Raw genomic sequence first — 27,423 nt, forward strand, 5'->3', positions numbered from 1 at the left:
TTTACACTACAAGCCATATTCACCTAATTAAACACACACACACACACACACACACACACACACACACACACACACACACACACACACACACACACACACGGGACTCCATGGAGACAAAGACGTTAAGTGTGACAAGCACAAGAAAACACCTGAGGCTCAGGGTGACCAGAGTCAAACCAACACCAGGTTGCCCTGATGCTCCGGCTCTTCTTAGCTTTAAATCTCTGTATTTTTTACCTTTTTTTGTTTTGTTTTGTTTTTGTGTTTTAGAATAATATAACATTGAAATGGTGCCCGTGGTCCTGTGCTGGAATCTGTGCAGTGTTTTGTAGGACGGTTCAGTGTTTTTCTGCTTGCTGACAGCTAACACCAGTCCAGAAACGATCCGTTTGTTTTGCAGAAGGTAAAGAACAGAAAAGTGCACTTTGAGTTTCTAGATAACGAGAGAGTTTTCTGGCAGCTTCAGGTGATATCACAGTTATCGATCAAAGCTGAATTTACGGGCCGGACTCGGTCAATACGAGATAAATGTCTGAAAGGTTTTTCCTGATTTCAGTTGTCACTGATAACAGCGATGGAGGCAGAGCTCTGTGGGAGGCTGAGAAGGCTGCAGACAGTTTAACTACACTTTTTATTTTTGATTCAACTTTTATTTAAACAGACGAACACTACTGAGATCACAGATGCTTTGCTATGCTTGTTTTTGCTTAGGACTGAGGGARGACATGTAAACTCTGAGGCAACAGTTTTAATCACTAAGCTGTCGGGCTGCATTCAGATAACTGATCTGAACATTAAAAACACTGTAGCTGATCTGTAAACATCCTTAAACTATTCTCACAATGAAAGGCTTTAATTTAAAATGACAGGATCTGTGTGAAGGTTATGAACAGTAAATATCTTACCTGTTGTAGTTAGCTCTTTGGAGAAGCTCCTTTTGGGAAAATATTTTTGAATCCTGATTAGACCTAAAAGCTAACAGTTGAGGCTGATTTTATCTCTAGTCTCGTATCCTGTGTGAGGAAAATTGTGTAACTTCCTTCTGTTATCYCCTGTTGACTATCTGTCCTGTACGTTGCCTCCAGTCAGAACTCTGTTTTACAGACCAGTGCGGCTCGCAGTGTCTGATTGGTCAGAGCTTGGTGGGCGTGTCTGTTTGTGCGTGTTAATTTGCTGAAAATGGTCGGATCCCAGAAGCCGGTTGCAAAATTAGATGGAAAGTGCAGCCGACGTTCACGTCTTCTTTCCATCTCTGTTGTGTTTCCTCCTCATCTAACAATATGAGCCTGTCTTTAAACATCTGATCCATCATCAACTAAAGAAAACCAAAATCTATCCTGATGCTGTTTATGTGTTTACCTATGGGCTACACTGTAATTGCTGTGGGAGGAATTATGAGGAGTTATCCCTGGCTTCTTCTATGTTAGCATAAACAGTAGGAAAAAGATGCCTAAAATGACGTAATCTCTGATTGGCTGTCTCACATCTTGTGGAAGTATAAACCAGGGCGTGCAGTTTTAATTTACAACTTGTAAGTGGGATATTCCCACTTCCCAGTGCAACTGGGCTGCAACAAAAGTAGCCAGTGTAAATGCAGCAAAATAGAAAATTTACACTGTGAATTTCGCTACTTTTGAGTCTTGTTCACCTTCACCTATTGGAGGGATGACGACATTCACTGGTCTAACTAGAAGCACGCAGAGGGCGCAAACCTCCGCCAAGGCCAATTTCCCCTGTCCTGCAACAGTGAGGAATTCCTCAAAAAATTGCTGGATCCAGATCATCACCAAAATTTAATGGTGTGTTTCTTTGACCAATATCCACCTTTGGTAAAAATTTCATGAAAATCCGTCCATAAATCGTTGAGTAAATTTGTCGACAGACAGACGTGACTGAAAACGTTACCTCCTCCCTTGGCAGAGGTAATTAAATTATTACTTTTGTTTTTTTAATCAAGTTGAACTAGATATCTCCTGCCTGAGGACAAGTGATTTTGTGGGCAGCGGGCCAGCAGAAAATCCGTTAAATTAATCAAATAAAAAAAATGTAAAACAATCATACATATGTGCAAAGGACCCCTGGATGATAACCTAAATTCATTTATTAATGAAAATGTTATTATTTCTAACAGAAATTAGCCCTTTTTGTGGGGGACATGTTTTTGCCAAAGTTTCAAGAATCCGTGATTGGCTATTATGAAGTTTTCTTAGTTTCTAGGATAGAAGATGCTTCCTACAAAAACCAGAATGTGAAAGTTTTCCTAAAACTTCATGGAGATATCTTGAACACTAAGGAAGTTATGAGCAAAAATAGATAACAACAAAGTGAAATGGTCACAAAGGCCCCATTGGTTCTGCTGTGAACTGCAGCAAGAAAATGAGCTGATTTCACCTAAACAAACATCAATAACTTCCCTCATTATGGTTTATAATATTCTTTTGGAATCCGCTGTCAGATTTAATATTGGTGCATAAATATTGAAGCTCTCCCGGGCCACAAAAAAGGCTCATTTGGCCCTGGAGCCTTGAGTTTGTGATGTAATTTGAACAGTATTTTTTTCTTTTAAGATAAAAAGAGAAATCTTCTTATGAATCCTGCTTTTGCATTTAGCTCATATTTTATTAACTTATTTAATTGAGTCAGATTTCTTAATTACTGTACTTGTGTTTGTAATTTTTGTCCCTTTTGTAAATGAGATGGTGGATCTCAGTGAGACTACCTGCATAAATAAAGGTCCAATAACTAATAAAATAAAAATTTTGGCTGAAAATACACCTAATTCACACAAGCAGCCTTGAAATGTTAGTTTGTTTAAACAATAAAAGCTTTCTTCAAATGTTTCAGGTTTTGAAGCTCAAGGTTTTGAAGTCTTTTTGGGGGCTGCAGTCCTTGAAAACAACAGAAATTGGTCATTTTTTTCTTGACATTAAAGCATAGTGGAAGGTTGTGCATTTCCTGATTTATTTAGTTATTATTAAAGCAGGCGTGACGACACGCTCGCCCCCGGCTCTGACCTCCAGGATTGTTTTCAGCAGGACAATCAGCAGCTCTCAGACTCAAACCTCCCTCAATCTGCACGGCGCAGGCGGGATTTCTGTAATATTCCACCCACTCTTCTCTAAATTAATACTTTGATTAATGCGGAAACCACTCAAGGATGAGCTTTCATGTCTTTGTTGCAACACTTGATGTGTGGATCCCGAGTGAAGGACACAAACAAGCTTTTACTAATGTTAATTCGATGAGACCGGCAGCGATTTTCATGTTTTATTTTTGTCCGAATCAAAGTTCAAGGCTTTAGGGACCATCAATAAGTGCTGCCGACAGAAACAACGTCTCCTCCTGTCAGATAATTGCTGCGTGGCTGAATGATTCGGCTTTAAATCTCTTGAAGGGCGCAGAAGCGTCTTATTGATGTGAGACACAAATCCCTGCTTGTTTGTCAGAAGAGCTCCTTCCTCAAACTGAATACAATGAAACTTAGATTATCGTTCCAGTTAAATTGCTGCTTGTCAACATTATCTGCACAATCAGAAACTTGAACGACGGGTTTATTTGAGGAGCTGCCTGTTCGATTTGGTCTCTGTGAGCTGAGGCGGGCTTCAGCTGCAGCCCACTGTCGAGGGGTAAAGGTGGGCAGTGACGTGAGAGCCCACACCTGTGGGTTTTCTTTAACCACTCATCYGTTTTCTTTTATTAAACTTCCAGGAAACAGTCATCAGACTACTGGAGCCAACTGGATTCAAGATGGCTGCCATAAAAATGTCTCTAACTCCGTCAGTTTTACAGATATTGAGCTAAAATGTGTCGGGTTTGTAACCGAGTCTCTAACATGAGTGTGAGACGGTGCAAAAGATTAGCTGCAAACTATTTTAATCTACACCTGGCATTAAAAAGACAAAAGGTTATTATTTTTGTTAGTTTTACATCTTAGTGCTAAAAATGTTTTGTACATCTTCATGTTGTTTCATTGATGGAAGCTGCTCTGAACAACCAAAAACAGATTGTTCATTTATTCCCAGGGCAGACAGGTTTTCTGTAATTCAGGTAGATGTACTCGAGTTTTCTGACTACAGGCCTTCAGTTTGAGTTCTTCTGTTTTGTTATAGCTCTGTTTCTGTGCTGTCACGTTCTTCTTATTTAGGACTGCAAAACAATGTTTACTTGGTGGTGGGACAACCTCTGATGTGATTTAAGACTGAAAGTCTCTCCATAGTATTTTTTTGATAGGTTACACAGTCAGTGAGTGTGTATGTGTGACTGTGTACTTGTTTTTTGTTACCGTTGTAGGACCTTTTCTGTTATAAACACAATTGTCAGGACCAGTCGTCCTTTTGGGCACTAAAATCCTAATATGGTGGAACGAATGGCATTTCTGGGTTAGGTTTAGGACCATGCTGTGAATTGAGTTTAGGGTAGATTTAGGGTGTATTCACACCTGGAAAGTCCTTTGGTCCACTTGTTTGGTCCAGACCAAATAGTGGACTTTATTTTTAGTTTGCATTCACATTGTGGTTTTTGCAAGTGGACTATAATTTACAAACAAAGCTACGCAGGTGAGGGTAATTGCTCCCATTGGACAGAAATGACGGGGGCAGGACAGAGCACAGATCCTGAAATAAAGTTGTTTCTGTTACTACAACTGACTATTAAGAATATCGAGAGCAGCTCATTCAGTGGTGGTTTTGCGATGATATACTTATAATTTTGGGACATCCATGTTCTCTGACCCACATCGACTCATTGTTTGTAGCGCAGTGTTAGCATTAGCAACACTTAAGGGCAAATGTTGCCCATGAAGTCCAAAAAGGTGCATATTTCCTGTAGTTGGTTTGGTTTGAGGGTGGTCTGTATTCACACCAGAAGCAAACCACACCAGAGTTTGTTTGGAAGTAGACTGAGACCACCTCAAAAATGGGTCTTAGTCCGGTTGTTTGATCTGCACCAGGGTTTGCATGACTGTATTATTCACACCTACATAAAATGTCCAGACCAACAAACCCTGGAAGTGGAAGTCAATGCAAAGTCCCCGCAAGGATAGAAAAAACAACTTGTGTATGTACATGTTTTTGCGACATGGTGGGGATGTCTTTTTTTTTACCATTTCCCCAGTACACACAGTCTGGTGAAGACCCACTGTTCATTATGGGGGCCAAAGCCTGGTCCCCATCAGGGGAAATACCACTGGTGGGTCAGGGGTTTGGTTTAGAACTAAGSTGTGACTTGAGTTTAGGGTAGATTTAGGGTCAGGTATGTTCTGGGGTGGTTAGGTTTAGTGTCAGATTCATGGCTTAGATTGTAGAAATGACTGAAAATAGAATGGAAGTCAATGAAAGGTTCCCACGAGGATATAAAAAAGAGTGTGTGTGTGTACGGGTTTTTCCTACAACGTGTGGACAATTTCCCCAAAAAAAGCAGCCTCGTGGGGACCGAAGTGAATCGTGGGGAGCACTTCCAGGTCCCCACAGGTCCAAATACAAATTACAGGTGTGGGGTTAGGTTTAGGACCAAGGTTTAGGTTAGTTTTAGGGTCAGGTAGGTACCTGTGAGGTTAATTTTAGAGTATATGGTCAGGGTTACGATATAAAGTCTAAAAAACATGAATGGAAGTCAATGGAAGGTCCCTACGAGGTTCAAGACCAAACGTGTGTGTGTGTGTGTGTTGTAGGTTTGTTACAGGCAGGAAACGTCTGAAAGGCAGATGTTTTATTTTGAAGTATCAAACAGAATTTCAGTTTTTTGCAGGAAATATCTGCAGTCAGTAAGCAAAAACATCAGTAACTACATCATAAAATAAACAATGTTTTATTTATCTTCAGATTTTTCTATTAAAGACGTGATTTGGGTCAATTTTTTTAGATGCACAACCTGGCATCCTTAATATCTCCTTTCATGTCTTTTTAAATGTTTTTGTTGCAGCTGATGATGAATCTCGTCACAGATGCTGTCAGGAGTCGCTGCTGACACAAATGCAGCTTATTGTTGAACCACATCACTGTTTTCCTGCTTTGCATCGTCTACAGTTTTCCCTGCTGTCATTTCCTGTCAGAGCAGCTCGCACTGACAGGAGGAATATCTGTTGCTCAGACTTCTACATGAGCTGCTGCAGCATGAAGCTAGCCTTTCAATTACCAGGACCACAACACACCAAATGAACAAGCAGGAGACAGGAAGCAGCTGAATTTAGGAAAGGCAAAATAGTATTTCCTTACAACCTCAATTCTGAAAACTGTTAGGACATGCTAGACAAGATAGTAAACATTAATGTATTTTGAAACAGCCTCATCATTTTGAAAATTGAAAAAAATCAGATTTTTTGACGTGAATGTTCACACTATACATTTTAAATGTGACTTTCATCAGACTCCAGTGTAAACTCTCCAGAAGATGACATGACGTCACATTCAGCTCACTGTTAGTCGATTAAAGAATTATCAGACAAGTTTGTTTAGTTCAGTGTTTATACCTGAACCTGCCTCTGACCTTTTAGTGTCTCAGTTCAAATAGTGAAGCCGAACAGTCGATGTGTGGTCATGTGGTGGCAGCTTTATTTTCACTCGCACACTTGTAGTTGATTTGATTTGATTTATTGATTTAACAGGTAAAGATTACTAAAAATCAAGCCTGACTCAGCATAATTGCTGTTTTACAGCAGGTTCCTGTTCTGCAGCACATAAAACACTCAGAAATACAGCATCACAATCACATCATTATACACCATAGACACAAAGACAAACAAGCATACCAAATTTCAGGAAGGCAGCATTTGCAAAATAGGACGTCTAAATATGAGCACAACAAAAAGTGTCCAGCAGATGGCAGACAAGATTCTTCTTAAAGGGCTGTAGTTTTGAAATAGACTTTATGTTTTGAGGAATGTCATTCCAAGCTTTAGTATAAACATAGAAGAAAGACCTCTGGCCGTAACAGTTTTTAAAAGTTGGTAATATCAGTTGTCCTTTTGTAACAGATCTAGTTGAATGACCACTTCCAGAATTTGATTTGGGCAACAATGCACAGAGTGTTCCATAATTGGCACCTTGAAAGGTCTGAAAATATAAATTAATACCACTATACAAAACATAATTCTGAAAAGTCAAGGCATCAGACAATGAAAGAACTGTACAGTGATGAGTCCAACCAGGAAGTTTTTTATGAATTTTGTAGGCCCTGTTGTAGAGCCTAACTATGAGTTCTAAGATTTCATTTGTTGTAAGAGACCAAACAGGTAAACAGTACGACATGGTTGAGAGTATAATGGCATGAAGATAGATATTTGAAACAGAAGATGTCAGATTGGATCTAATTTTTGAATAAACATATAATTTCTGTTTCAACTTAGTGGTTAAGACTTGTACATGATCATGATAAGTCAAATGAGAATCCAAAGTAATTCCAAGATATTTGTAGGTAGTGACAATATCAAGGGCTTTGTTTAAAAAAGTGAGTTGATTTGTTATATTGAAATGCCTCCTGGGTGAGGAAAAATACATGCACACAGTTTTTTTTAACATTAATTGACAAAAGATTATCTTGAAGCCAACCATGAAATGTCTGAAGATCTGCTTGTAACTGACTATTAATAGATTCAATATTGAAATCAGACAAAAAAAACAGTATCATCAGCATACAGTAAAATATTTGAATACTTCGATATTTTTGGAAGGTCATTTATGTATAATAGGAAAAGCAATGGGCCCAGTATGCTACCCTGCGGAACTCCCACGGAACAGGGCAGAGACCGGACACAGAGCTTCCATGTTTCACAACCTGACACCTATCAGTCAAATAAGAGGAAAACATTTGTATTGCAGATGATGAAAGTTGAAAAGAAATCAACTTTTGTAAGAGAGTTTAATGATCAACTGTGTCAAACGCTTTACGAAAATCAATATATATCTTGAAGCCAACAATGAAATGTCTGAAGATCTGCTTGTAACTGACTATTAATAGATTCAATATTGAAATCAGACAAACAAAGAACAGTATCGTCAGCATACTGTATATTAAAAGTTGACGAGACCCACGGCGCAGAGCTCCTGGGAAACTTCACTGCTCGGGTTTCTTCCTGCTGGAGACTCCTCTCCAGTATCCGCTGCTTGGCTATAAATCTGTCATAATTAGAGCACCACAGTTTTTGGTCGATTGACCCTTTATGTCTCTGTAAGAGTCTTACAGATGGACGTACATTCTAACAACTGCAACTGAAAACTATCCATGTTGTTTGACGCACAACAGCCGGCTCCTGGAAACAAAATGCCACCGTTACTGTCTGAGCTCTTCCTGTATAAAAATTCACCAACTTCTGACCAATCACACAATTCTCAGTGTATTCATCTGTGAGGAAAAAGTTCAGTCTGAGCCTTGTGTCGAGAAGGGGCAGGCGAAGCTGCTCTACGAACAAAATTACTCAATTTTCACTTAACTACAACAAGAGCTGATTTCACAGCTCTGGATGGGGAGCATAAGGGCCTTCAGTCCTACCATCCATCTATTATCTTTACCTGCTCCTTCCTTTCAGGGTCATGGGCATTACTGCTGGTGATGTTCAGCAGTCACAAGCAGGGCCGGATCATCATTCCATGGGCCCCTGGGCTGGGCACAACGTGCTTTAAGCCATCCCCCCCTACGGACCATTATCAGTTGCATATTTACATCAAACCATGACATTACATAGGGTGGTGTAACTTGCTTGCTTATAAAAATACATCCTCATCATCTGATGTACTAAAAATCAAGATTATCAAACATGAACCCAGCTCTGTTTTATTCAGAAACTACTTAAAAAACATTTTTGGATGCAGTCATTTTACTTTGATAAAAAATGCCCAACAAAAGTTTCTGATGTTTTATTCTTGATAACAAGAATACCAGCTGATCACTCTGTGCATTTTAGCAGATGCTGTAAATTATAGAAACAAATGCTCACTTCATGCATTTTATATAATAGCTAACGCTAAGCTAGCTGTAGCCTGCAGCTAACTGCACTAACTTCACACAGGGAAGAAAGCTATCCTATGGAGAGAGTTTGACTTACTTTCTGCTTCTTTGTAAAGAATCTCCTGATGGCCATAATGTCTGGAGGGATCAGATATTGAAAACAACCATCACACCAGCTGATCATCACCTGTTTCTCCTCCCTGCTTCTTGTAGGTAACCAGGAAAACCCAGAGCGGACTGTAGTGCCTTTAGCATCATATCTCTATTTACTGTTTGTTTGAAGAAAAAAATGCAAAGTTTTTGTGATTTGCTGGCTCTGTCTGGTTTCTGACATGTTGAAGCTCTGCTCAGCAGGACTTCTCCCCCTGCGGTGCAGCAGGTACAACGGCGTTTGCACACGTGCTTATGGTGCATTTAAAGACAGCTCGATATAATCAGTTTAAAAAGTGCAGGGACTGAACCACAGACACAAGAAGTGTGGGGGACATGTCTCACGTGTACCTTGCATCTGTTTTGCCCATGTTATTTTACCAAGGAATACAAACAGTGCCATTTTTCCCCCTTTCTTCATGGGCCCCCTAGTGGGCGTGGGCCCCTGGGCCCGTGCCCAGAATGCCCTTATTATAACCCGGCCTTGGTCACAAGGTGTGCTTGCACTGCACAGCCAAGGTTCAAACCCACGTTTTTTGCATTAGCCCCTATGGCCCAAGTCCACCCCAGTTTCACCCCAGAGAGCTCTGGTTCCAATTGGCCCAATTTGACAGTGATCGGGGAGGCTACGTCACACAGATGACAGTAGCTTTACGTGGATCAGTTTCAGCGATTATTTTTTTCACATAACAGTAGCGAGCTACCAACAACAACAAGCTAACAAAAAGCTAACATTATCTTACTGTTCTCTGTTGTCCGGTCCTCTCATTTTCAGCGTCATACTTCTGTATGGTCCGGTTCAATATTTGGTACTTTTTCTTTGAGTTTGGTGTAGTCCATTATTGTTTTGACACAAACAAAACAAAATAAAATTTGCGCATGTTTAATATTGTGGTCCCGCCCACGTTGAGACGGCTCTCTGTTCAGTCCAAATACAACCCGGGTCAGAGTAGAGTAAGGCCACAGCGTCTGGAGCTGCGGCGGGACTTCACCGTTTGTTAATTTTTTTGTTTGTTTGTTAGCACTCAAGCTAAAAAAGCCTCATCATCATAATAAACCTTATCATACCTCTGGTGTATTCACCTCTCTCTCGTTGTGCTCTGTTTGATGCTTCTTGCTGTCGTCTCTGCTGAGTGTCACACTCATCGTGTCTCAGACAGCCTCATCATCACCAGCAGCAGAACATCAAAGTTTCTTCTTCTGGGACTTTTGCTTTTATCTCAAGCTCTTTTTTTATTTGGTCTACTTTTTGCCAGTTATCTGTCTGTTGAGACCACCGGGACTTAATTGTCCTCTCTACATCTTGTTATCCATCGTTTGACATCAACTTTTGGCATCAACTCCATCTGTTAACAAATATATATATTTTTACTAGTTGCTTAAAAAAGGTACTAAAAGGGTCTGAAAACAGGCTAAATCTAGGGAGAAAGTCGATTAACATGTACCGACCACCTAATCGTTCCTGAGCCCTGTGTATGGTGTGTTCACAGAACCAAAAAAAAGGTGGATTTCTCAGGACTTGCCAAATAAAAACTAAACTAAATCAGGTTTTTAAAATTTGTAGACTACTCAGTGCATCCCTAATCATGATACAGTATTATATCGATTTGTTTCGATGACGATAAATTGTTTTTCAATCACCAAGTCCATCGTGGTTTGCTTTCATTTCAGTTCACAAGTTTGTGATCGATATGATGAGAAATCATGATATTGATCCACATTGATGATATGGATCTATTTTGTTTTGCATTGATGTAATTGAATTATTAACCATTTAATTGGTGTGGATCGATGTATTGTTACGCCCCTAGTTGTGCATTGCATGGTGCCTTTCATGACCACTCATGTTTACTCTATCTGAATCTGTTTATTTACCTGCCTTTATTTTTGCTGCCACCTCAACCAGTTCTGTTTATTCATTAGTTTTGTTCAAGTACGCCTTTCATTCAGTCTGCTCCTTGAGTTCAACTTAAATAACCAAATAAACCATATTTATTTGGTTCTATCTCCTGTTTTATTTATTTTTTGTTCTATATCTACCTCTTATTGCTTTAAAGTTGTTTGTTTTCTGTTGCTAACAACCACGAAAAAGCGCGCCCCAGAATTGCACAAGCCCAGACAATTTATAGTATTTGCAGTTGAGTATCACCACTTTTCCTCTGCCCCATTTTCATCTCTATAATCTGCCATGCCTTCTTCTCCTTTTATTTATTTTTTTTACTCCAAGTGTCTGGTCGCTCTAGAAGTTTTCCAACAAAGCAACAAGGGAAAACCGCCTCCCAGTTTTCTGTAGAGAATTAAAGCTTTTTAAGAAATGTGAATTATTGATCTTAAGTGGATTTGTAGTGATGTCGCTGTGTGAGTCGTAGTCGGTTCTGGTCCGGGCGGTGTGTTTACTTTGTGCGTATTAGAAGGGTAGGTCTTTGAGGGGTGGTATGGATGTGTGGGTTCGAGCGTCGGAATGAATCGTGTGAAGGGATTTCATGCGTCTGCGGCAGCGAAACACAAAAAAAGAAACAAAAACTCCTCATAATGGAGAGGCCGCATCAAGAGGGAGTCAAATTAATGCCGTCAGCATGGTTAAACCAAGTCAATGAAGGCATTTCATTTCCCCGTCTTCTCTCCATTCCATGCATAATATATCTTAATCTGATCTGAAGGCTCCTCTCTTAATGTTCCTCCAACCAAAGATGAAGTCTCTGAGTGTGAAATTTAGCTGGAATTAAAGTTTTAACATGACAGCTGGCACGGGGAATCCACGGCTCAGCTCCTCTTTGGGTAGCAAAGCAGCCGAAGTAAAAAAAAAATGAAAAAAGAGAAAGAATGGCGAGTCTGAGAGGACGAAAAGAAGTGATGATGTAAGGTTGAGGAAGTGGAGAAAAGGCAGACGGCAGGTTTTCTTCTGAGTCCGCCGCTCGGGGAATCTTATCTCGTGGCCCCAGCTTTCCGTCGCCGCTCACTTTTGCTTGTTTGCCAGTTGGTGTTTGTTGGCGCTTCGTTTCTGTTCAACTGCACTTTCGTGGCATTATCAGACACACCGTGCTTCTGGTTCTGGGGTTGTTAAACGGCTCTGAAACTGTCACCACTGTGTTTCACAACACCACCCCATTCAAACCAGTGATGTTGATTTCTTTTATGTTATTTAGCTCAAAGTGTAATCTCTTTATGCCGTAAGAGGATTGAGAGCGCCTAAATAAATTACTTTGAAGGAAAGAAAACATCGGTCTTTCACCTGCTGTGTGTTTTTTACACGGAGCAAAGATTAGTGGAGGAGAAAGTTGACACAGAGGAATCGTCAGAGGCTCAAGGGATGCTCTGGGAATAAAGCACAAAGTTAAAATATGTGTCTTTTCTCACACAATGAGCTTCTTCATGTGTAATTTGCATGATAAGCACTGTTGGACCTAAAGAACTTGGGCTCTCAGCTATCGTTGGTACTCCTTTGCATTAAGGCCAGATGAGCAGCACTCCCGGTGGATTTAGTTTTCTGTTTGGCCCTGGGCTCTGAGCACAGGCACTCAGCCTTATATTCCCATGTGGCTCTGCCTGTAGCTCTCTTCTAGTGTCAGAATATATTCGGCATGCAGGGACTGCTGTAAGTAACCCGTGCATCCATGTGAGTCTTTAAATTCCAGATTTGTATGTACTAATCTTTAGGTGGATTGTTTTCTTGAAGTTTTAATTAAACGTAAAGGTTTGGTTAAGATGAACCAGCAGCTGTTGTTGTCTTTGCAGCTTCTCCTTCCTCTTCGTTTCCTCAGGTCTGTGTTTTTGGAGACGATTATATAAACTCAAATTACGCTCAAGAACAAAATAATTCCAGAGTACCTGATAGTTGGACCTCAAAGCAAACTTAGCAAACAGAAACAGCACTTAGCAATATGTTAGGAATCACTGTTGTAATTTTTCTCACTGCAGCCTGACCACAAATAACAGGAAATGAACCATTTTGTTTAATTTGCAAATAAATTGTTGCTTTAAAAAATTGGCTTCATTAAAATACAAAAATATTTCTGAAAAAAAAAAAACCATCAAGACTGGAAACCACAGTTAAGAAATCCTGTCAACCAGTGGTGGGCACAGCTAACCAAAATGTTTGTATTGCTAACTTAATCTCCTAACTAAAAAAATATAGTTTCACTGATGCTAACATGCAAAAGAAAAAAAAAGAAAAAACAGTGGAAGCTGCTAAATAAGTAAAATTTAGCAGAAGCTAACACTAACACCTAATCGCTAACCGCTAAAACAATGGTCACTCAGTCTGTGTCACACGTCTGCATCTCCTTCCACCTAAAGACCGGTGGGACTGACACAAACCTGTTGATGTTAGTTTGTTAGTCAACTGTTAGTGGAGCTGGCAAAACCTAATTCAGCTGAAGCTGATTGGTTTGCTGACAGCTAAACAAATAAAAAATTAGTGGAAGCTAACACTAACAATTAAACAAGTAAAAATTAGCTAACAATAACTAACCACTAACCACTAAGATTACGTTTACTCAGTCTGTCACGTTTTCGTCTCTTTTCACTTGAAACCTGGTGGGACCGACACAAATCTGTTGATGTTAGTTTGTTAGTTAGCTGTTAGTAGATGTAAAGTTGTAAAAATCTAATTTACTGGTAGCTTTTTGGTCCGTGTACCCCCGGCTGCAGACTGCGGAATGGGGCGGGGTCGTACAGTAGACGGGGTCAGACGTACAATGGGCGTGGTTACGGCTTGTCGGGAACGTGGCTTGAAAAATCGGGAGTGGTTAATTTTAGAGTTGAGGGTGGGGTCAGACGTCCGACCCCGCCCCATTCCGTGGTCCGCAGCTTGACCCTCTCTTTTGGACCGCCAACAGTTTTCAAAGTGAGTGAAACAACTCATCTGCTAAAAGAAAAAGGAGTTCAGCTGTTAGCTGATTAGCGGAATCATGCCCCACCACTCCTGTCAACATAAAGTGTTTCTTTGCGATTGTAGTTTTTTATATTATACATGAAAAGAAAACAACCATATGACAGTTTTTCAAAACACTGTCCGTGTGTGGCTTTTTGAAGACTTTAATTGTGACAGTGTGGCTCAAGAATGTAAAAATAAATGATGATCCCTTCAGCTCTGAATTATCTAACTCCTTCTTTCTCCTATGATGTGTCCCTGCAGCTAAAAATGCTTTATCTTAAACAGATACTTCTCAGTGTAAAACGTTGGATTGGGAACAATAACAGATGATCAGCAACATGAGTTCATCCTGTTTCTCACTTCTCTGAACACTGAACCACAATGCTGTGCTGACCTTCTGAGTGACTAACCCTTTTAAAGCTTTAGACTCTTTACAACATCTCGTGTCTCCTTTAAAACCTGAAGTGACGTTGAGTGTTGTTGTTCAATAACAACAAATCAAAAGTCAGTGTTTGACTCAGATTTTACTTCAGGTTAGAAATCTTTTGAGAGGCTAATGGTATGAAAAGGTTTTAGCAATGAATCGAATAAGTTTGTCAAGTTTCGTAGAAAACCTGCAGCTTTTATAAGGGAACTTTCAAATGTTTTTTTATGCTTTGAAAGCCTAATGAAAAAAAATATGCAGAGGCTCTTAACTTTATATGTGTTATTAGTCCGTATAACATTTGTTTATTTGGTCTAATTATAATGTTTGTGTCCTATAACCAGGGACAGCTTATTTTTCTGTTCTGTTGTGTGTCAGAGACTGAAAAGTTTGGGAACTAATAGCCTAAAAATATCTATCTCCTGTTCCTTTTGGAGCTTTAATTAACTGGAGTAAAAAATTGAAATTGTTTGTGGATCATATGGGAAAGAAAATTCACAGGTTCAAACTTCAGTGATTTATTTGACAAACATTTTCCCGGCAAAATGGAGGAAAAAATTGCAGCAACCACTGGTAAACAGATGTTATTTTTCCCATTACAGATCATAACTGTAGAACGTTAGAATTATCTGTTAACTTTAGAAATGTGAAGAGGTTTAAATAAGTGGTGTGCGTGGATCAGCAAACAGCCAATACATGAATTCATTTTTCATTTATTGGATTAGCATTTTTACTAACTTTGTAAACCGTTAATGGACCAATTAGCCTCCACTAAATTCTGTTTTGCCAACTCAAAGTCTGCTAACAGCTAATTAACAAGCTAACATCAACAGGCTTATGTCAATCCCACCAGTCTTCAGAAGGAGACGAAGACGTGACAATAGCTGAGTTTCCATTGCAAATGTGCGCAAAACTTTGTTGATATTCTGTTAATGTCAGAAACAGTTTTGCAATTGCTGTGTTTCCATTAAGTAAGAAATGCTATTAAAGTCACGCGTAAATACATTTGTTCTCGAGATGTCATTACAAACATGGCGGCAATGGATGTAAACACATACATAATTGCTACCACGACACTAGCGCTCACCATCAGAGGAGACGTCGGCATCTTATCGAGGCTTTCGAGCGATGAGCCCATTATACTTGGGAGCGGCTATGTGTGCAGCATTTTTGGGAAATTGTAGTCGATGAGTTTACAACTTTCTTTTACAATTTCGGTGATTTTACTACTACCGCTACTTCCTGTTGTCTTCTCCTTCGTTGTCCTTTTCACCAGTAGAAACAGCCGGTTCTTGATCACGTGACTCCCGTGATGCGAAAAAAGTGTTTCCATTGCAGTTTTGCGAAACACACCAATTTCGATATGGCTGAAAAACCACCTCATCCCTAGCGCAAAAACATTTTGTCGAAAAAAATGATGTTTTTTTTAAATTGACGTGTTTCCATTGAGCAAATTTATTTTCGAAATTCTAATTTGTGCATTTTCATGGCCAATGGAAACAGCTAATGACTGACAGACGTGTTAGCATTTAGCTATTACTGTTAGCTTCTGATAATTTTACTTGTTTATTGTTAGCTTGCTCCAAAGTTTGTTTACATGTTAAGCTGTTTGACGTTAGTTAAGCTATAGTTTTAGTTTGCACATTAGCTTATTCACTAACTTTGAAAACCATTAATGGACCAATTTGTTTCCACTAAATTAGATTATGACAACTTTAATCCCGCTAACAGCTAACTAACAGCAAACATCAACAGTTTTTTGTCAGCCCCACCAGTCTTCAGCTGGAAGGAGACAAAGACATGTGACACAGATTGTCTGTCATCTTATCAATTAGCGTTCACTAATTTTTATTTTTTTAGTGTTAGCTTCCACTTATTTATATATATTTTTTTACATTTAGCGTTAGCAAAGGCATTTTTCAGCTAACGTTTTGGTTAGTTATGCCCACCTCCTTGTTTTAATATTTTAGAAGCATTGGAATTAGTCAAGTTGTGTTTCCAGCTTCATGTTTCTGTTCTTGTAAGAAATCAAAGCATTTTGTAAAATTTTGCGCAATTTTTTTGTTAGGCTGTCATGTTGTTGGTTACTGATTATGAATCAACTTATAATCAATTAAAACGCTCACAGAATGATGATGATGATTAGGATAATTATAGGGGTGTGGACTCTGCTGTTTGTTCTTGTTTATAGCCTGGATATGTTTGAAAATCAGCCTTTTAAATCTGGTCATTGTTAGGTTTTAAAGCCTTAAAAATCATCTTTTAGTTCTTAAAATCTGTTCAACCTGTTTAGATCCATAAACATGAATCTTCATATCTGAGTGCAGAAAATAAATTCATGAACAGGATGATTTAAATTATCTGTATATTTTGTTTTAAATGAACTTTTGACTGATATGAATGTGATAATTATCATGTTAAAAACTCTTAATGTTACAAATTAAGAGCTTGTTTCAAGAAGGCTTGTTTCTACTTCATGTTTTTTTTAAACGTTGAGTTAAAACATTATTTAGACTAAATGCTTAATAATGTAGGACATGATTGTTAAAGTTTCCCACAGGACTTACAGCCCTTTTAATCTCTGTGTTCTTTAAACCAAACATAAATCCAACAGAAACCTCAAAGTATTTAGTTCAGGACACTCTAATATATTTTAAAAGCATTTTCCTTTGGGATGCTGAAAGCAGCCACAGTGGAAGCTCTTTATTCTAATCAGACAAACAATATTTGATGTTCAAAACATTGTGTTCAAGTCTGTTTGTCTTAAGATGTCTCGTTAAAGGAGAAGCCTGTCTGACTCATCCTTCTCTGCATCTAATTTTTAAAAATTTCAACGTTACATTTCCTTCTTCCCTCCGTCCTACAGGCGTTCATGGAGGATGTCAAGTCTCGCGGGCCCTTCATCTACTCTGTTCTGGAGTCTGCCCAGGCCTTTCTGGCTCAGCACCCGTTCCAGGAGCCAGAGGAGACCCTGACCGATGGAAAAGGTCTGCTCCCTCTTCACTGAGCCAACTGCTGCTCTGCCACACTCAGATCCCCCCCTCAGTCATGTGATCAGGTCCCCTCGCAGGTGAAATCTTTCATTAGTTGATTTTAGCAGCGACCGGTCCTCCGGTGTCCCGCTGAGTTTGGGTAGAGCGTCCGGGTCGGGACCAATTAGCTGTGGTTTAGCAGCCTCCCAGCACCGTCTGCTCAGATCAATAATACAGCAGGTTTGACTGTCGCTCCGCTCCTCTCAGTGTTTTGGTCCTACACTCGTCTGCTTCACTGTTTCCTCAAACTCCTCTTTTATTCCCACGTTCTGACTCTGCTCTGTTTTATTGAACCGCCTTCCGCAGAGGTTTCTCCACGCCGGCGGATTCTGAACGTGAGTCGGTCTGTTTGGAAGCAGGCGAACGTGGCCAGCGACCTCTGGGAGAAACTGACGGCTCGCTGCGTGGACCGCCACAGGTCAGGCGCACCGTGGACTTCTGTTAGGTTAAAGAAAACCAACTCTGTAATGCATCCTGTAAAACTTTACTGTGGCTCGATAAGTTGATGCTTTTTGAATAACAGGTGAATTCTACATCAAAAAACCTAACTGGAGAAAAATGTTACCAAAGATGAGTTTGAGTTGTTTGAACAACCACCTCGTTTTAGTCACTTTAGAAGATTTTGTTAGACTCTGAAGAAGTCAAATAAAATTGAAAGCAGTGCAGTTTGCCTGGTGGCTCTTTCCTTCATTGATCTTTCCACGACATGATAATCAGAGCTTTCAGTTTGAAAAAGGAAGGAGGGTTAGTGACTGAGGACCACATGAGCACCATGGTGGCCCACAAAGGACCGGTTGTTTTTACTTTTAATATTTCACATTTGAATAAAAAAAATAAATAATAAGTTGGTCCTCTGGATGGGTTCTTCTTTAGTGAAACGTTCAGTCTCTCCTCCAAGAGACTTCTTCAGTCTGATGAGTTTCAGGTGAACTCAGCCTTATAAGCACTGCCTCCACATGGACAAACAGGTTAGTCACATGCAAAAGAGGGCCATCACCTAACAATAGGCTTGATTAGCTCTATTTAGTCACATGCCATAGAGGGCCATCACCTAACAATAGGCTTGATTAGCTCTATTTAGTTATTAAGTTTATTATTTATTTTATTGTTTATTATTTAGTTTATTATTATTAGTAAATAGTTTATATTTAATCAAGCCTATTGTTAGGCGATGGCCCTCTTTTGCATGTGACTAACCTGTTTGTCTATGTGGAGGCAGTGCTTATAAGGCTGAGTTCACCTGAAACTTGTCAGACTGAAGAAGTCTCTTGGAGGAGAGACTGAACGTTTCACTAAAGAAGAACCCAACCAGAGGACCTACTTATTTTTTATTTTTTATACCTGGATTACTGAGATGCATCAGAACATTTCACGTTTAACTTAAGCTAAAAACACATTTAGCGCTACGGCTGAGCATCTCTAACAATAACTGGGCTCGACATGTTATTTTCTACTTAGAAACAGCGTTTTAACACGTCCTCTTGTAAGTGTGTACGACTGACTAAAATACAGAAATACTATTAAAAATAAGAAAGTTTCACTCACTGTTAATTTATGCTGAGTAGCTGCCATCTTGAATTCTGAACTCTCCCACTTTCCAACAGGGAATTCCCACGAGAGGGGAGTTCCAGTTTAAAATTATGATTTGTAAGTAGGAAATTCCCACTTCCCAGTACAACTGGGCTGCAGCAAAAAGGAAGCGATATACGTGGCAAATTTAACCAGCTTTTGACTTTTAAACCCTGTACACCTCCACCAAGTGGTGAGATGTCACAATTTTTGAGTAAAATAATCAACATGCGTTATGGGAGATGCAGCTTATGGTCAGTGCTGACTTCAAAGCAGCGTACAGTTATATCAAGACATTATACATCTTTAAAGCTGTTGAGGGCCACATAAAATGCTGTGGTGGGCCACATTTGGCCCGCAGGCTTTGAGTTTGGTTTGTGCATTAGAGGCTTGAGCTGCAATATTTTATCAGTAATACAATCAGCATAACTTTATTACAGAATGGTGCAGCTGTGATCCATTACAGACACAGTTAAAGAAACAAATATTGGTTCAGGAAAATTAGATCCTGAGAATCAAAACGTGCATTCATGGAAAACACATTTTTACTGAAGTCCTGTCAGGTGACGTTACTTTTCATTTTGTGTATAAAAATAAAACGCTGCACCCTCTTATGGAACTTAATGCTCCACGCTGAACATTTTGAACCAGATGTAATGAAAATGTTTGCACAGGAGTGCTGCATTTTTACTGCATCTTCACACTAAAGTTTCAAACTTCGATTTCTCAACAAAACCTGCAGGCACATGGAGAGGACACTGGAACGCCTTTTGCAGATCCAGGCCGCCATGGAGGAGCTGGCGGGGGCCCTGGAGCAAGCGGAGGGGGTGAGGGATGCCTGGGAGCCCGTTGGTGACCTCTTCATCGACTCCCTGCAGGACCACATCGATGCTACCAAAGTGAGCAAAGTCCACCACAGTTCCTGTTAGTCCTGCACCGGTTATTCAACATAATCCATATCTTTACAATATCGACACAGTCTTTTACCGTCGAATATTCGTATTATTTGCCCACGTAAATGTCCATTTGTATTTGCAATGAAATAATGCTGGGGCAGAATCACCTCCTTTTGTCTGTGGCTTTACCGAAGAAGAAGCAGCGCCGGTCTGCAAACCACAGAAGAAGACGCAGCGGGGACGGAAAACATAATCAACAGATTAATCGACTGTATAAAAAATCGTTAGGTGCAGCCCTGGTTCTGTTTTTATTTTTATCTCTCTCATGCTCGTACAGATTATCTGGATACTTCTAGAGGAAATTAATTGCCTCCTTGGGGGTAATTACCTCAAGCGATCCCTGAAAAAACAGGTTAGGTTTAGACTCTGACATGGTGTAAACAAACATCAAAACTTCCTTTTTTGTCACAAACCCACAGAAATGACATGTTTCTTCCAAATAAGTGGGACATTTTTATGTTGGGTCTTGCTGTAAAATGTTGGTGCGTTCCTGACAGACGGCGGAGGTTGTGATCCTCAGCTGAATAGATGTCGTTCAACAAATGGCGGGTCATTGGTTTAGTCGTTATTGAGTGTCGAGCGCCGCCTGTAATTGTTCATTATAAGTGAGGACCCTTCACAGGAATCATGGCTCTGTTTGGACTCCTGTCACAGCCGGCACATGTTCAGCAGCGTCTGCAGGGAGGGCCTGTCAGTTAGTCTCATTTGTACTCCTCACTCTCAGGTCCACACACACACACACACACACACACACACACACACACACACACACACACACACACACACAGAGGCAGAGTGTAAATATAAACCATCTGCAGAAGGGGACAGATTTAAATGACTTGTTTTGGTCTTTTGAAACTCAGGACTTCATTATGACAAAAACAAAAATATGTTGTGACTTAATGATCTGTGGTTGGATCATTTTTTATTTATTTATCTTTCTTATTTGTGCAGTATTGTGAAAAATTGCTAACTTTTTTTTTTTTGCATACAATATAAATTTGTAGTGCGTCAAAAGTCTCAGGTCACCCTTTCATTTCAGAAACAAAAAAGTGAAAATGAAATATCTGAATACTCTGACAATGGGTGAGATAAGAAGGCCTGTCTTTTAGATTATGTCCAGAACATGGTCGTCATCTTAAAAGCCACCATACTGGATCAAAGTAGAATGGCGTCCTGGTACTTTTGACTCACACTTTATAATGTTTGTGTAGTTGAATGTTTGTGTGGTTTTTAGAAATTCTTTATTCTCCGTCTTTAACACATACAGGAAGACGCTGGTGTTATTTAATATCAGTACACGTCAGGACCATTCAACTGGTGGCCCGTGGGCCACTTCCATCAAGCCCTCCGAAAATTTTTTTTTACTTAATTTGGCATAAAAAAAACCCTTTTAAACCAATTACAAGTTTAAAATTGATAATTGAATGCAACAAAATCAATTTAAAAGATCATAACACTTGTTCGGTTACATACTGCAGTGTTTCACCTACTATCAATGGTCACCCCCCCCCCACTCCCTCCGGGGGTTGTCCGGCCCCCTGCTGTTGGCCCTGGTATACATTCTTTTCCTTTGATTTGAAGAAGTTAGCGCACAGTTACCACCCAAATAAATAAATAAAATGTACAACAGAGAGTAAGGCTATCAGAATTTGATTGATTTTTCTCATCCAGCAGCAGTTTCTCTCCATGTTTTTGAACTCACCCTCTGACTCCATTTGTCTAACATCTACATCTATCATGTGYTGTTTTTTTATTTTTATTTTTTGTCATTTTCCTCTGCTCCACTCATGGTTCTCGGCTGTTTGCTCCTCGGTTCGTTCTCCTGCAGTTGTTCAAGGAGGAGCTGACGCAGGTGAAGGAGGGCATGAAGCAGATCAATGAGCTGGCCCACCAGCTGGCCATCTCTGATGTCCATTTGTCCATGGAGAACGCTCGAGCCCTGGAGCATCTCAACAGCAGATGGAAACTGCTTCAGGTAGTTTATTGCCAGCCTTTCACTTTCTATTTGATTTTCTTTTTCAGAAGGAATGTTTCCAGTAATCATTTAAATAAGAATTTTTAAAAAATGTAGGATCAAAATTTGATTCAAGTGGATTGATTAGATTTAATTTTCTTAATTTTTCCATCCATTTGGAGTCTTAAATGTCCTGCACAGCGACACTCATCACAGGTGTCAGAAAAGATACAAGAAAAGCTTTCTTTTAATGTGCGTTTAAAAAAAACACACCTGCATAAAACAGCAGCTGAGGTATTTTGTGTTTGACCATTTCTAAAGATTTGTTTTTGCTTTTACCTGTTTTCTGCATGTATACTTTGTTTATCTTTAATGTTGCATGGAGCACAGTGTGTGTCACCGTGTTAAAAACAAGGTTGAACAATCAGAATGAATCATTTTAGCTTCTATGCTTGGTTATAATTGAATTATGTTTGAGAATAAAAAAAGCACATTTCTAGAGATTTCACTTGTTTCTTTTCTATCCCAATCAATCATTGGTTGAATCCCCAGGGTTGCTGACAGCCCTCATCTCTTTATGACAATAAACCCGTCATCCTGCAGCTCCCGCCGGCAGGATAATGCACGACATAAAACAAATGTAATCTCAGACTTCAGTGAAGGAGACGTGTTCTCCACAGATGTAATTCTAAACGGAGACCTTTGGGATTTGTTTCAGCTGAAACACTGGAACCTGTGCGCTGACGTTAGGAGGGCAGTACTTCAATGTATTTAAGGCACTCAGTCTTAAAGCCTTTTAAACACTGAGCTGAACCTCCTGTTAGTGCACAGCTGAATGTATGGATGCACTAACTGCAGAGCATCAGTGGTTTTTTTATTTGATTAGATTTTTTTTTCCCACCCACCATCAGCAAACTGCAGCTCCGACAAGCAAAACAAACCACTCAGCTCATGTTGGAGCATCCTGTTCCCATTAGATAACCTGCAGGACATGTTTTTTCCTGCAACCCGATATGTCACTTTAATAACCATTCTTTTTTTCTGCGTTTGGACTCTGAACATCATAATTTAGGACCTTCTTGAGCAATTCTGAGAAATTAATTTCCAGCACCTCGACCCATCTGTTCTGAATTACCTGAGCGGCTCGGAGAAGGTTCAGAATGACACGATGAGTTGTAGGTCTGGTTTGTTTTGTGCTCTCTGCTGTAACTGCAGCAGGTAGAGACAATTATTAACCACCTCCTTCAACTGAAACTTGTTAGTAACGCTGGGTGGTTTGAAAATATTTTTGTACATCTCTGTATTTTTAACAATTAGACTTGTAGCTTGGTATTTGACAGTTTTTTTTTCTTTTGAAGCACACCTGTGTGTGTTGGGGAGAACGTTTGGCGGAGGCATCTATGAGCAGGGTTTCCTCTAGTGTATTATAACCCTGCTGGCCCACCGGTTCTTACTCACCCTGCCCCTGCCAGGCTAAGAGTTGTTTTATTATTTAGAGCCAGCAAAGGGTTTATAAATTTTTTTGTTTGTTTGTTTTTGGCACCACTGTTGATGGAGATGACAGAATAAGTGGCTAGGACCTAGCTTTAGCAACATAGCATTCCGCTAACGCAGCCCCCACCCCGTCACAGTGGGATTATAAACTCCACCACCAGCCTTAGCAAAGTCTAAATTATGCGCCGGAAACTGATTCAGTTTTTTCAAATATTTATCTGCACATGTATAAAGTTGAGCATATTACAGTGCTGTTGATCAGGACAGCAGATAACTATTATTTTAATAATCCATTATTCTGTTAATTAATCGAGTAATCGGATTAAAAAAAGTCAGGTTCTGCAGTAACTACTTGACAAATACATTTATTTGATATTTTGAAAGGGCAATCTACACTTGCTGATAATCCTGCTGCAATCTAAGTCAAATTACTATCAGTTGTATCTTATTTATGCATTTTAAGCTGGACTTGCTTGTATTTATGTGTGTTATTGTCCTTACACCTTAAAATTCTAATCATAACACAATTAAAAGCCGGTCTTTGGTACAAACTGGTGTCACAGACAGCTAAAGCTGCACGGACCTTCAGGCTGGTAATCTAAGCGTGTTGGCCTTTTAGTTAATCGGTTCACTTTGATCCGGATCAAATGGGAACATTTTTGTGGAGCCACAGAAGAATATCTGTGTTGTTGAACAGAAAAACTCCCGCTCTCTCTTTGTGCTACAATCAGTGCTGTGACTCCTCTGGGCTTCCATTCAGGAAGTAAATTAAACTCTCTAACATTTCCTGATGATCAATATGTTAAAAGGCTTTTAGTGTCCGGAGTCAGTGGCAGATATACATCTCCTGGATCTTGGATCGCTCTCAGGTTTCCTGTAGAGCCTGCTTTAGAGAAAATACGTTGAAAAAAATTCCTGTATTTTGGATGCAAGACGAGTAGGAAAACCTTTTTTTTCCTTTGTCCCAGTTTTATCTTAATTAAAATAATAAATGGTAAAATGCAGTAACATCTTGTGTGCTGTTTATTTTGGCTTCTCCAACACTACAAATATCTATTTCCAAATTTGATTTGCTAATATTTGCCGTTCGTGGATAATTTAGTCATTTGTCTTCCTTATGGCAGTTTAAATTGCCTGTATAACAAATAGATTGTACAACATGGCAAAGCTGGCCGGAACATCTTCACGGCACATTGACAGTGCTCTTTATTGGTCTCAAACAATTTAAATTACACTGCAGATTGTATTTTTTATCATTATTTTCTGGTGGAGGAGCACCGATGCCCCGAGAAATCAGCTTCTCCTTCATCTTTCTCTCTTCCTGCTCCGTTTGTATGTGTCTGTTCACCTCACAGCGAGTGGGTTTAACTCCCCGTCGTCTGAGGAGGTATTTCAACATCCAGCCGACAAGGATTCAAGTGCCAAATCCAATACTTTTCAAATAAACTGGGATTTAACAGACTAAATCCCATTTAGTGGGAAACACACCAGATATAAAGCTGTTTCCGTAAAGCCAGTGGCAAACGTCATTTTGTCGACTCAGTCTCAACAAACGCCTTCTTCTCACTGATTTTACAGATGACACCTAACCCTCCTGCTGCCCTTGGGTCAAAATGACCCAAATGACTTCAGTTTCTGACCATAATGACCCAAGAGGCTTCGGTTTCTGACCATAATGACCCAAGAGGCTTCAGTTTCAGACCATAATGACCCAAGAGGCTTCAGTTTCTGACTATAATGGCCCAAGAGACCTCAGTTTCTGACCGTAATGACCCACGAGGATTCAGTTTTTGACCGTAATGACCCACGAGGTTTCAGTTTCTGACCATAATGACCCAAGAGGCTTCAGTTTCTGACCATAATGACCCACAAGGCTTCGGTTTCTGACCATAATGACCCAAGAGACTTCATTTTCAGACCAAAATGACCCAAGAGGCTTCAGTTTCAGACCAAAATGACCCAAGAGGCTTCAGTTTCAGACCATAATGACCCAAGAGACTTCAGTTTCTGACCATAATGACGCAAGAGACTTCAGTTTCAAACCATAATAACCCAAGAGACTTCAGTTTCAGACCATAATGACCCAAGAGGCTTCAGTTTCAGACCATAATGACCCAAGAGACTTCAGTTTCAGACCATGACCCAAGAGACTTCAGTTTCAGACCATAATGACCCAAGAGGCTTCAGTTTCAGACCATAATGACCCAAGAGACTTCAGTGTCAGACCATAATGACCCAAGAGACTTCAGTTTCAGACCATAATGACCCAAGAGGCTTCAGTTTCAGACCATAATGACCCAAGAGACTTCAGTTTCAGACCATAATGACCCAAGAGGCTTCAGTTTCAGACCATAATGACCCAAGAGACTTCAGTTTCAGACCATAATGACCCAAGAGGCTTCAGTTTCAGACCATAATGACCCAAGAGACTTCAGTTTCATATATGATATATATTGCCATTTTTTCTCCAAAATATCTTAACAAAAAAACCCCAAAATGTTTTATTAATATTTTATATTATGCTTATTTCTTATTTTATCCATGTTTTCAATGGTTAGGTTAAATGTGCCAATATAGTTTGATAATACATTTGTGTCTGTTTTTAAATTTATAATCTGAATTTATTATAAACTATAGAGCGTCCTGTACAGGACTAGGCTAAAAATCGGGACATCTGTGGAAGAGTTGGCATTCCTACCTCAGCTTTGAAGGCTTCGGGTGTCGGTCTAACCTGCTCAAATTCAGCCATTGGCACTTAGCGCTAATATTTACTCACAATGCTAACATTTGAGCCAGTGTTTTTTTCAGGAGTGGAGGAGCCAAATGACTGTCTGACTGCTGCCAATTAGTGGTTGGAGGCTAAAATACAACACAAGAATGAACTGCTGTCCTAAAAGTTTACATTTGAAACCTTAATTAAAAATCAATACAGTGCTTTAGAGAATCAATACAGTATTAGGAAATGAATTATCACCATATTTCAGTGTATCCATATTTTCTCACGCCTCTAATAATTACCTATGAGGCTTTCAGGAGGGTTAAACCATGCACCGTCATACTCCTTTTCACAAAATAAAATATTTTGTAATCTCTTGTTTCCATTTCCCACCCGCTGCTCTACATGTGCTTTCAAAGTCCTTCAAGAGCTGCGGAGGCAAAGAAAAACAAAGACATCATTTATATTCAGCAGGTAACTGACTGACTGTACTGAGGCAGGTGTGTTTGTTAGGGGAGCGATGAGCAGCAGGGTTCTCTTTGATTTAACGTTGTGCGTGTGCTTGTGTGTGTCCTCAGGGTTCTATCGAGGAGCGGCTGAAGCAGCTCCAGGATGCTCACAGAGACTTTGGCCCCGGATCGCAGCATTTCCTCTCCAGTAAGAGTCTCTCCCATCCTCTGTTTGAAGTCGGCTCCTTGCAGACCGTGCCACGCTGTGCCAAGGTGCCACCTCAAACAGTCTGGGTGGTTTTGGCGTGTCACAGTCGAGCTGCAACAAGGCTTTTATTTGTGAACGTTGAGTGCTCGTGTTCTGAGGTGGAGCTTGTGTTTCTCTAACTTCTGACCCTCATTTGAGCAGAAACGGACATTTTAAAATTCTTTTTATTTGTTCCTCAGAGGCTGCAGTGAAGCTGAAAATGGGATTTGATTAAATGTGACAGTGAAGTGTAAAAGCTGTAGGTTGCAGGACTTTTTGTGTATCTGAAGTGGGAGCGTCTGCTTGTGTTTTCAGCTACACTGAGCTTTATTTAGCTATCTTAGCCTGATTTACCTTTCTGCTAACTCTCAGTTTACATTTGTGTACAGTAATCATATATAAATCTTTATATAAGACACAGCATTGATTAAAGGTTTGAGATGCTATAAATGGCTGGAAGTTGGTGTTAAAGTGAGAGATTTTCATCRAGTTTGATGCGTTTAAGTTAAATAGTTTTGCCAGCGTGTGTATTTGTTACCATTTTAGGAGCRTTTCTAGTATACACACACCAATCTTGTCAAGACCCCAAGTCCTTATTGAGGTCAAAGACCAG

The 27,423-nt window shown here is 39.8% G+C and overlaps 1 protein-coding gene across 4 annotated transcripts in view; it reads left to right on the forward strand.

The window, feature by feature from the left end:
- The window catches only part of drp2 (dystrophin related protein 2), a 230,864-nt gene that overhangs the window by 149,441 nt on the left and 54,000 nt on the right, over positions 1 to 27,423 (forward strand). For all 4 annotated transcript variants that reach the window (XM_014004515.1, XM_014004492.1, XM_014004500.1 and 1 more), the window contains 5 exons: positions 17,257 to 17,377; positions 17,729 to 17,840; positions 19,734 to 19,890; positions 21,779 to 21,925; positions 26,693 to 26,771. In XM_014004515.1, the coding sequence (XP_013859969.1) occupies positions 17,257 to 17,377; positions 17,729 to 17,840; positions 19,734 to 19,890; positions 21,779 to 21,925; positions 26,693 to 26,771 (616 nt within the window). The remainder of the gene's footprint in view (positions 1 to 17,256; positions 17,378 to 17,728; positions 17,841 to 19,733; positions 19,891 to 21,778; positions 21,926 to 26,692; positions 26,772 to 27,423) is intronic.

Source organism: Austrofundulus limnaeus, unplaced genomic scaffold (assembly GCF_001266775.1).
Source record: "Austrofundulus limnaeus strain Quisiro unplaced genomic scaffold, Austrofundulus_limnaeus-1.0 Scaffold1, whole genome shotgun sequence".
In the NCBI taxonomy this organism is placed as follows: Eukaryota; Metazoa; Chordata; class Actinopteri; order Cyprinodontiformes; family Rivulidae; genus Austrofundulus; species Austrofundulus limnaeus.